This window comes from Salvelinus alpinus, chromosome 1 (genome assembly GCF_045679555.1).
Source record: "Salvelinus alpinus chromosome 1, SLU_Salpinus.1, whole genome shotgun sequence".
In the NCBI taxonomy this organism is placed as follows: Eukaryota; Metazoa; Chordata; class Actinopteri; order Salmoniformes; family Salmonidae; genus Salvelinus; species Salvelinus alpinus.
The window spans coordinates 17,895,642-17,907,761 of record NC_092086.1 but is presented as its reverse complement, the minus strand read 5'-3'; the positions used below and the strand labels follow the sequence as shown (position 1 = coordinate 17,907,761).

The window sequence follows — 12,120 nt, the reverse complement described above, 5'->3', positions numbered from 1 at the left end:
ACAACATCCTGAAGATTGATTCTCTACAAAGTTTGACCAGTTTATTCGACCTGGAATATAACTTTTTGAAGTTTTCGTCCGACGTTTGCCTGCATCTGCGCGAGCGTTTGGAGACGGGTACTACCCATTAGCAAAATTAGCTAATTGGACATAAGTAATGGACATTATCGAACAAAACAACGATTTATTGTGGAACTAGGATTCCTGGCATTGCATTCTGATGAAGATAATCAAAGGTAAGGGATTATTTATGATGTAATTTCGTGAAACTTTAGAAACCTGTTAAAGAGCTCAGGTCGATAGTGCACGGTGAGTTATGAGGCAGGTTCTCAGAACGAGAAACAGTCTTGTACATTTGCAATAACTTCAATTCATTTTGACCATTACGAAAATGATGACATTTAGAAAAGTCCCCGAGTCGCAAGACTAGGTGCATTGAAACCGGCTCGGCCCATAGAGACGGACCCCAACGTTTCGGTCCGATAGCTCATTCAAGGACCCCGTAGCAAGGCATGGAAAAAGGTGGATTTTCTGCACCAATTAAGGTCTTGCTCGGGCACCAAATGACCTATCGAGCCGAAACTTGGGATTCGAGGTCGCCTCACATAGGCCTACACACAATGTCAGAACTGGATCCGCAGCTAGAACGTAACTACGTGTTATATGTTTTTATTATGGTTTAAATAGAAGGCGTTGTGAATTTTGGGCTTGCTCTGAAATATGTGATAGTTGGCTTCTAAACGAGTTGGAAAAAGTGGGTGCGGTGTCAGTTTGTATCAGTTTGGTGTCTGAAAATATCTAATTGACTGATGGACACTGACTTGCTAGTTTACTTTTGTACATTTGCAACATGTTTAAACAGTGAATATGGGACAGGATGGGAGGGGAATGAGTCAGTGGTCTGGCAGATTGCCAGTTCTTGGTCGTGCGCTTTCGTCATTATATCCTCTTGCGTTCCATTACTTATAGAGACTGAAAAGATTTCTCTGGTTGGAACCTTATTGGATATAAATGATAACAACATCCTGAAGATTGATTCTCTACAATCCCGTGTGGCTCAGTTGGTAGAGCATGGCGCTTGCAACGCCAGGGTTGTGGGTTCATTCCCCACGGGGGGACCAGGATGAATATGTATGAACTTTCCAATTTGTAAGTCGCTCTGGATAAGAGCGTCTGCTAAATTACTTAAATGTAATGTAAAATGTAATATGATTCAACAGTGAATAAACATCACCAAATGGACATGATGAAATCAACACAACGAGCGATGGAGAGGAACCACTATCACATCCCGAGTTCATCAGGCCAGTCAATTTTGCATTTCTGCAGTATTTTAGGCTATGTTTCTTTTTTTGGTATACCAAGCACCATTTTCAAAACAGTTTTAAATGCTTTTAGGGGGCATCCAGACTTCCATAACCACTATGGGAGCACTATAGTACGGCCCCAAATCAATGGGGGCTGGCCTGAGTGATTTATGGAGGTTTTCAAAAACTTCTCAGAAATTAGGCTATGTTTTCGTGCACCTGGTATTATTTTCGGATTACCAGGCACAATTTTCAAAACGGTTTTAACTTGTTATGGCTGCAGGGGCAGTATTGAGTAGCTTGGATGAAAGGTGCTGTCACGATCGTCGTAACGTGGAAGAGAGGAGGACCAAGGTGCAGCGTGATATAAATACATTCTTCTATTTATTATAACGTAACGAAGAATACTTAAACAGACTTACAAAACAACAAACGACCGTGAAGCTATACTACGACAAGTGCAGACACAGGCAACTTACGTAATGACATAGACAATAACCCACGAACTACCCAATGAATATGGCTGCCTAAATATGGTTCCCAATCAGAGACAACGATAGACAGCTGTCTCTAATTTAGAACCAATCTAGGCAACCATAGACATATATACACCTAGACTAGACACTGCCCCATAAACATACAAAACCCCTAGACAATACAAAACACATACATCCCCCATGTCACACCCTGACCTAACTAAAATAATAAAGAAAACAAAGATAACTAAGGCCAGGGCGTGACAGGTGCACAGAGGTGCCAAGAGTAAACGGCCTGCTCCTCAGTCATAATTGCTAATATATACATATTATTATTAGTATTGGATAGAAAACACTCTGAAGTTTTTAAAACTGTTTGAATTATGTCTATGAGTATAAACAGAACTCATATGGCAGGCAAAAACCTGAGAAGTTCCACTTCCTGTTTGGAATTTTTCTGAGGGTGGCAGATTTTCAACCAAGCTCTCATTGAAATTACAGCGAGATATGGATGAGTTTTCACTTCCTACGGCTTCCACTAGATGTCAACAGTCAACAGAACTTTGTCTGATGACTCTAATGTGAAGGGGGGCCGAAGGAGACAGGAATTAGTCACCACTGCCACGAGCTGGCCATGCTTTGACCACACGCGTTCATGTGATAGGCAGCTCTGTTCCATGCTCAACTAAAGTCGATGTAATTCTCCGGTTGGAATGTTATTCAAGATGTATGTTAACAACATTCTAAAGATTGATTCAGTACATCGTTTGACATGTTTCTACTGACTGTTATGGAACTTTTGGACATTTCGTCACGTTATAGTGGACGCGCTTTGTGACTTTGGAATTGTTTACCAAACACGCTAACCAAAGTAGCTAATTGGACATAAATAACAGACATTATCGAACAAATCAAGCATTTATTGTGGACCTGGGATTCCTGGGAATGCATTCTGATGAAAATCATCAAAGGTAAGGAAACATTTATCATGTATTTTCTGGTTTCTGTTGACTCCAACATGGCGGCTAATTTGGCTATTGTTCTGAGCGCCGTCTCAGATTATTGCATGGTGTGTTTTTTCCATAAAGTTTTTTTGAAATCTGACACAGGGGGCATCCAGACTTCCATAACCGCTATGGGAGCAATATACTACGGCCCCAAGTCAATGGGGGCTAGCCTGAGTGATTTATGGAGGTTTTCAAAAAAAGTAAAAAAATATTCTGTTTTTTCTTCTCGAAAATATTCTTTGTTTCATGTTTTGGGTTACCAGGCACGATTTTCAATACGGTTGTAAATGCTTTTAGGGGTCATTCACACTTCCATGCATGCTATGGGAGCACTATACTACGGCCCCAAGCCAATGGGAGCCAGCCTGAGTGATTTATGGAGGTTTTAAAAAATGGATGTCTGTACATTTGCAATATGATTCAACAGTGAAAAAACATCACCAAATGGACATTATGAAATCAACACAACGAGCGATGGAGAGGAACCACTATCATTGCCCGGCCATCCCGAGTTCATCGGGTCAGTCACTTTTGCATTTCTGCAGTATTTTTGAGCATGTCAAATTCGTGATGGTAAATGCCCATTGAAACATATTGCAAATGAACAGCCGTGCACCTGGCGATTACAATGCCTTTAGTGGGGAGAAAGGGGTCAACGGTTGGGTAGGGAGCACCCCCCACCCGTTCATACAGTTCTTATACATTAGTAATTGACATAAAAATCGAAAGAATTTCGAAAAACGGTCCAGAAAGCACTTTTTTAAAGGAGGCGATAAGTTTTTTCAAATTTCTCATTTTCGAATTTTGACTTCCTATGAAATCATATTGCAAGTGGACAAAACATATTCCTTATGGACAAGTAAACATTTAAAAAATATATATATGATAATAAAATTTGACAAAAGTATGTTCATACAGTTCTTATACATGTGTAATTGACATAAAAATTTAAAGAATTTCAAAAAAACGGTCCAGAAAGCACGTTTTTAACCTCTCTGGGATAGCGGGACGGTAGCGTCCCACTTGGCCAATAGCCAGGGAAAATGTAGAGCGCCAAATTCAAAAAAATTATATAAAATCAAACTTTCATTAAATCACACATGTAAGATACCAAATTAAAGCTACACTCGTTGTGAATCCAGCCAACATGTCAGATTTCAAAAAGGCTTTTTGGCGAAAGCATAAGATGCTATTATCTGATGATAGCACAATGTCAACAAAGAGAGAGTAGCATATTTCAACCCTGCAGGCGCAACTCAAAACGCAGATATAAAATATAAAACATGAATTGCCTTTGACGAGATTCTTTTGGTGGCACTCCAATATGTCCCATAAACATCACAAATGGTCCTTTTGTTCCATTAATTCCGTCCATATATATCCAAATTGTCCATTTATTTGGCGCGGTTGATCCAGAAAAAAACAGCTTCCAATTTGCGCAAAGTCACTACAAAATATCTAAAAAATTACCTCTAAACTTTGCCAAAACATTTCAAAGTACTTTTGTCATACAACTTAAGGTATTTGTAAACGTTAATAATCGATCAAATTGAAGACGGGTCTATCTGTTTTCAAAACAGGAGATAAACAAACTAACTCTACTTTCTTTAGTCTTGCGCAACTCTCAAACAGTACACATGACATACTTTACTTCCTGATGGCCTTCTGCTTCATTGCACCGTTACTCTACTTCCTGATGGCCTTCTTCTTCATTGCACAAATGAATAACCTCAACCTATTTCCTAAGACTGGTGACATCCATTGGAAGCAGTAGAAACTGAGAACAGAGTGGTTAGAAATCTGGCTTCCCAATGAAATCTCATTGAACAGACAGTGACTTAAAAAAAAAAGAATTATGGTTAGTCCTCTGGGTTTTGCCTGCTACATAAGTTCTGTTATACTTACATATATGACTCAAACAGTTTTAGAAACTTCAGAGTGTTTTCTATCCAAATCTACTAATAATATGCATATCTTATATTCTGGGGATGAGTAGAAGGAAGTTGAGATTGGGCACGCTATTTTTACAAAAGTGAAAACTCTGCCCCCTATCCTAGAGAAGTTTAAGGGGGGGATACGTTTTTGATTTTTAGAATTTTTTTTCAAAATTTTACTCTTGGGTCTTGACTTGTGTTTCATTTGCAATATGAAAAATTACGGTAAAGTGCACTCGCCATCTATAGGATTTTTGCAGTGTTACAGTTGACATTTGCCATATGGCATTTGCAATCAGTTTTGAATGAAACGACGCCGAATTGAGTGGTATTGTACATCGTGTATATGTTTTGTACGGTGCCAATAACTTCCCATTCATTTTTGTCCGTTTCAGGGGTTGTTCCCTTACATTATAGAGGCATGTCACAGGGCTCTGAAGAGGACTACAGTCCACAGTATTAAAATCATTATAAAGGCATGGGCTCTGAAGAGGACTACAGCCCAGAGTAATAATGTCATTATAGAGGCATGTGCTCTGAAGAGGACTACAGCCCAGAGTAATAATGTCATTATAGAGGCATGTGCTCTGAAGAGGACTACAGCCCCAGAGTAATAATAATAATAATATTAAAAATAATAATAATAATAATAATAATAGTGTCAACAGCACAACTTCATTAAAGAAGTTACCCACTTCCTCTTTTGATATTTATTTGTACTAGAGAATTAATTAAAGTAAAACAATAATGAGGTACTGTACTCAAATTCATATTTCATTACAATCTGCTGATATTTTAGTGAGACTCATGTGACTTCTTTAATCTATCACGTCCAAACAGGTCCTTCATGTAAATTGTATTTTTATTGACTGTAAGTTTCTTTTCAGGAACTGAAAGAGAGAGATGTAAAAACAGGTAAAAATAGACTTTCACAAGCTGTTTAACATACAGTGTGACTGTGCTGTACAAACAGGATGCTGCTCCTCGGACGCATTCAGACATCAACTGTGACGGTCAGAGAACACGTTGCAGCTCTGCATCCATTCCTTCATTGTCTGTGGGACATTTTATTGTTTCTTTACTTTTGGAACCAAACTAACAAAGAAATATTTACTCATGTAACCTTGAAATACAATTCAACTGCAGGGTGAAAGGGAAGAACATTGGAACAACCAAAAGGTATGAGCTGCTGTTTGTTACCAAGGAGGACCCATCTGACAAACAACAAGAAGAAGAGAGACTCCATACTGTTTACAGCGTTCACAAGGATGGTACTCTATCAAACCAACGTTCTACAGATATCCACCAGAACCAAACTATTCTGATTATTATCTCAGTAGATTTGACTGACGTTGTGAGAGATGAGAGCTATGTTTTCCCACCCTGCCGTCCTGTTCCTGTGGATTCAGAGTGCTAGTGGATGGATGCATCCTAAATGCCAGATCTATGACAGTGGTGAAGACTTGGGACACTTTTTCCTCTGGACCTGCACCTACCTACCTCATCATGTAGAACATTATACTGCTGCCTGTGAAGGTGTCACAGCCATCGAGGAGGATCTACTTGGACTTCCCCCTAATATCAATACCCTCTGCATATCTATGAAACATGGTGAAAATAGATCCATGTCTCTGGGCTTTTTCTCTCAGTTTCAGGATCTGGAGTACCTGTACATTGAGGGATGTTTAACTCAAATCCTTCCAACTGGGAATAGTCACCTTCCAAATCTGCAGTATTTACATTTGAATAGAATAGGCTCTGGATGCTGTGATTGTCATATTGGGCCTCATACATTCAGAGATCTAGTCAAGCTGAGTAATTTGACCATATGGGGTTATAGTCTATCAGCAATGGCCCCAGATGTTTTCCATGGCATGACTCAGTTACAAACTCTCATCATTAGGGAACCCTGTGTACTTGATTTGTCAGAGGTACTATGCAGAATAATGAATATAAAGTCACTTATAGAGCTAAACATAGACGCACCAAAGATACAATCATTAAACCAATCAAACTGCTTCATCTTAAACACCAACGAAAGTGTGACACCTGTTTTTAACAATCTAGCATTATCTGACTTATCATTTGGTGAAATAACACATATAGAGGAAGGTGCACTGGCTTGGCTCCAGAACCTCACAAGGTTAACAGGGGCTTTCAGCCAGGAAGTTCTACTGCACCTTCCCCTGTCTGGGATTCAGCAAATCCAGTACTTCAGTTACTTTGGTAGCAATGAAATAGATATTGAAAGTATCTGTAATCTAGTGTTTTTGCTTTCAATCAAGAAAATATATTTATACAATGTCAATACAAGCAGCTTCTCTATGTCCAGTGTTGAACTGTGCGTTGGGCTAGAATATATGTATTTACGTGGACCTGGCTTTTTCCGTTCTACTCCATATTTGGAATGGCATTTTATTTCCAGTCTCAAAAACCTTAACCAATTAAAAATGGACGGCCTGAACGATAACAGACTTGATATTTGCTCCTTCCAAAAACAACCAATCACATGGTTAACAAAACTGACTTTAGAGTTGAACAATATACACATGCTTTTTGCAAAACAATTTAGCTGTCTTGTTAACTTGCAGTATTTGGATTTAGCAGATAATTCAATTTCAAACATTGATGACTTTGCTTTCCTGGGGTTGACAAATCTGGAATCCTTAGACATTGGAATAAATAATATTACACAGATAACTACAAACACATGTTTTGGTTTACAACTGAAAAAACTGACTTTAAGGTTGAACAAGCTACACATGCTTTTTGCTAAACAATTTAGCTGTCTTGTTGAGCTGCAGTATCTGGATTTAACACAGAATTTAATTTCAAACATTGAAGACTTTGCTTTCCTGGGGTTGACAAATCTGGAGTCCTTAGACATTACAATAAATAAGATAACACAGATAAATGCAAACACATTTTTTGGTTTACATAGTTTGACATCGTTAGACCTCAGGAACAATCCACTTATTCACAACATTGAGGCAATGTCTTTCACACACCTCACGTCTCTTAGACAAGTGTTTCTCGGGCAAGTGAAAAATCCACTAACAGAACCTGTGATTAAGCTGAATCTGACACTTATATTTGGTGGCATTCTGAGTCAGCTGACTCATCTGTACATTAGTTCAGCTATGAGGCCAATGCAGTTGACTATCGGCAGTAACATCACATCTAAACAGAACCTGAGTCTCCAGCTCAAAGGTCAGACGGTGTCATTTGAGGACTGTGACAGACCTTTCTTTCAGTCTGTAACCCATCTTCATGCTGATGCCGAAGAATTCCTTTGTGGATCTGAATTCATGGGAAAGTACTTCACGTCTGTGGAAACATTTGACTACAGATCTAAGCTTACAGCTAAAAGGGTTGATTTAACATCAATTAATCAGCTGATTCACCTGAGGAAACTCTACGACAGGTGGATCTTTTAACACAGCGTTCTGCCGACATCATTTTTCACAACTTGACCAAACTGGAGGTTCTGGAACTTGACAACTGCAGGATTTATTCTTTGGAGGGGAGTTTAACTAAAGACTTTAAATCTTTGAAAAGAGGATATTTGCATATAGAGAACGTTTATAATGTATTCTACAGCTTTACTGAACCTCTCTCTAGTCTTAAGCATTTGACATTTAATAATTTACAGATGTTTTGCAGTTGTGACAATGCTTGGCTCATTACATGGGCAAAGGGGTGCAGGCAGGTTGACGTGATCATGCTTAGTCCGTATGCTAAAACCGGTATGTATGCTTTGGAGGACTTGATATGCTTGTCGGACAATGGACTAGACACACCTAATTTTGTCAAGTACACAGAAGCCAACTGCACAACAGAGGTGGGCTTTGTGCTCTTTGCTGCGACTGGCCTGGGAGTCCTGTTCTTCATGCTGGTGGTGTTGGTCCATAACCTGGCCGGTCCCTACCTCCTCCCCCTCTACCACATCACCCTTGGCTGGCTGTCGGAGGCCATGCGATCCAACACCACGGGGCGCTACCACTACGATGCGTTTGTCTCCTATAGCGGGAAGGACGAGCGCTGGGTGGTGGAGGAGCTGCTACCCAACCTGGAGCAGAGAGGTCCTCCTTTCCTGCGCCTCTGTCTGCACAGCAGGGACTTCCAGCTGGGGAAGGACATTGTGGAGAACATTACAGACAGCCTCTACCGGAGCCGACGCACCGTCTGCCTAGTCAGCCGCCACTACCTGCGCAGTAACTGGTGCTCCCTGGAGATGAAGCTGGCCACCTCCAGGCTGCAGGTGGAGCAAAGGGACATCCTCCTCCTGGTCTTCCTGGAGAAGATCCCCCCTCGTCGGCTGTCTGCCCACCACAGGCTGGCTCGCCTGGTGAAGACCAGGACCTATCTGGACTGGCCCCAAGACCCCAATCAGCACCAGGCTTTCTGGGACAGACTGTGGGCTAAACTGAAACCTCCGACTGAAGCATGAGATCAGAGGTTGATGTTGAACCTTGTGGACTGAAGCATGACATCAGCGGTTGATATTGAACCTTGTGGACTGAAATGTGACATCATAAGATGATGTAGAACCTTGTGGACTGACATGTGACACCAGAGGTTGATGTAGAACCTTGTGGACTGAAGCATGACATCAGAGGTTGATGTAGGACCTTGTGGACTGACATGTGACATCAGAGGTTGATGTAGGACCTTGTGGACTGAAATGTGACATCAGAGGTTGATGTAGGACCGTGTGTTATTGCAGATGTAATGTTGAGACATGCTGAGGTGTTGAATTTGTTGTTAAAAGTCCTCTGTACAAAATGTCTACCACTGTTTGAGATTTGTTTTGTCAATTCCTTTTAAATGCTCTGTCTGGAGTGTACTTTTTGTGATTGATCTGAAATTACTTATAATAATCTTATTTAAATTGCTCATAAAAAAGCAAAAACATTTTTTAAATTCCCAACATTTTATCAGATCCTATTTGTATATTTGAACACCTAATTGCTAACACATATCTTTGTTTGTATATTTGTTGCTAAGAGGAACTGAAAAAGGGTGTGATTTAGCGAATTTCGGTTGTATTTCAGACAACAACTACTGTGTACTGCTGTGAATGACAATACATAAATGACCAATGACCATGAAGCAGTTATTAATGACTATACATGAATGACCACGATGCAGTTATTTTATTTGAACATCGATCGAAGAGTTTTCTACAGAAATGTAGTTGCTATTTGTTTACCAAAATGTAGTTGCTAATTGTTTAGCTAAATGTAGTCGCTAGTTGTTTAACCAAATTTAGTTGCAAATGTTTTAACTATTAGCTATTACCTATTTGTTTACCAAAATGTAGTTGTTAATTGTTTGACTAAATGTAGTTGCTAGTTTTTTAATTAAATGTGTTGTTAGTTGTTTAACTAAAATGTAGTTGCTAGTTGTTTAACTAAATCATGTTGGTATTTGTTTAAATAAATGTGTTGCTAGTTGTTCAACTAATTGTAGTTGCTAGTTGTTTAACTAAAGGTAGTTGCTAGTTGTTTAACTTTTTGTAGATGCTAGTTGTTTAACTAAAGGTAGTTGCTAGTTGTTTAACTAAAATGTAGTTGCTAGTTGTTTAACTAAATCATGTTGGTATTTGTTTAACTAAATGTGTTGCTAGTTGTTCAACTAATTGTAGTTGCTAGTTGTTTAACTAAAGGTAGTTGCTAGTTGTTTAACTTTTTGTAGATGCTAGTTGTTTAACTATATGTAGTTGCTAGTTGTTGAACAACATGCTGTTGCTAGTTGTATAACTAAATCTAGTTGCTAGTTGTTTAACTAAATGTGTTGCTAGTTGTTTAATTAAATGTAGTTGCTATTTCTTTAACCAATTGTCATTTCTAGTTGTTTACCTAAATGTAGTTGCTAGGTTTTGAACTAAATGTGTTGCTAGTTGTTTCACTAAATGTGTTGCTAGTTGTATACCTAAAGGTGTTGCTTGAGTGTAGCCTGCATATGGTTCATGACACATATATTTGATACATTTCTTCACTCATGGGCGTGGGGAGGTGTACCCCTTTCTGGACAATGAAGTAATTTCTGTGCAATATTTGAGGTAAAATTTTTCATTATTGTTTATACTTTTGATATAGTCATTCATCCGAAATGTTGGAAACTGTCTTGTGTTTCTGTTTTTAAATAAAAAGCGTCCCTGCATTAGAATTACTCATTTTATTGTTATATTCTAGAATGCCTCCATATTCTCTATTCTATATGTTCTTAGATCTGACACAGAACAGATAACTGTCCCTAACTGAGGCCAGCTTTCAACAGCTTGACCAGGCTATCAATGCTCTGACTACAGTAGACCACAGAGTAAGCCTATGTCTGTCTAACCTCCATTATCATGTTGTCTGATCAGTTCTATCCACAGATAAGCATCATCCCTCCAGCTAAAGGTTAGGTCTTCACCAGTGGTAACCTTGCTTGAGACCTGAAGAATTATCCTACTAGAGTCCTAGGCTTGAGTTCTGTTTTATTTCATCTTTATTTTACCAGTTAAGTTGACAGAGAACACATCATTATTTACAGCAACGACCTGGGAAATAGTTACAGGGGAGAGGAGGGATGAGCCAAAGCTGGGGAGAGTTAGATGGTCATGACGGTATGAGGTCCAGATATGAAATGTAGCCAGGACACCGGGGTTAACACCTCTACTCTTATGATAAGTGCCATGGGATCTTTAGTGACCACAGAGACTCAAGACACCAATTTAACATCCCATCCAGAAGTTGCCACCGTATACAGGGCAATGTCCCCAATCACAGCCCTGGGGTTTTGTGGTATTTTATTTAGACCAGAGGAAATGGTGCCTCCTACTGGCCCTCCAACACCATTTCCAGCAGCATCTGATCTCCCATCCAGGGACCGACTGGGACCGACTGGGACCATCCCTGCTGAGCTTCAAAAACAAGCCGGCAGTGGGATGCAGGGCGGTATTCTACTGGCAGCAAATGAAGGAGTGGACTAACAAGAGAAGGAGTGGACTAACAAGAGAAGGAGTGGACTAACAAGAGAAGGAGTGGACTAACAAGAGAAGGAGTGGACTAACAAGAGAAGGAGCTAACAACAACAGTGGGTGACAGAGCATCTCTATAGGTCAAAGGTCAAGGACTCCCCAGTTCTTCTGAACAGGTCAATGTAGGAGTAGGTGAAGGTCCCATACAGACAGCAGACAGACCAGTCTATAATCCCACAGGGGTCCCAGGCATTATCAAGCTGACTACGGACTCCATAGAGAGCAGGGGGGTACACAAACATGACATTGTCACAGGGAAAGCCAGGGGGGAGGAGACTGGAGATGTCTGAGCTTCCTGGTTGGGTGGGGTTACAGAGATGAGGGGGCGGAAGTTAAATCACAAGACTTCTGCTGTGTTTTCAGCCACAC

At 40.0% G+C, this 12,120-nt stretch overlaps 2 protein-coding genes across 2 annotated transcripts in view; both read left to right on the top strand.

The window, feature by feature from the left end:
* Positions 1-10,892, top strand: part of LOC139570766 (toll-like receptor 13) — a 47,309-nt gene extending 36,417 nt beyond the window's left edge. Inside the window, exon 2 of the mRNA XM_071392919.1 lies at positions 10,665-10,892. The gene's annotated coding sequence lies outside the window, so the exon portion shown is untranslated. The remainder of the gene's footprint in view (positions 1-10,664) is intronic.
* Positions 8,116-10,666, top strand: LOC139570789 (toll-like receptor 13; the record flags this gene model as incomplete). Its single annotated transcript, XM_071392973.1, has 1 exon — positions 8,116-10,666. A coding segment is annotated over one exon (1,059 nt), but the record flags the coding sequence as incomplete, so codon positions are not given.
* Positions 10,893-12,120: the final 1,228 nt, after the last annotated feature.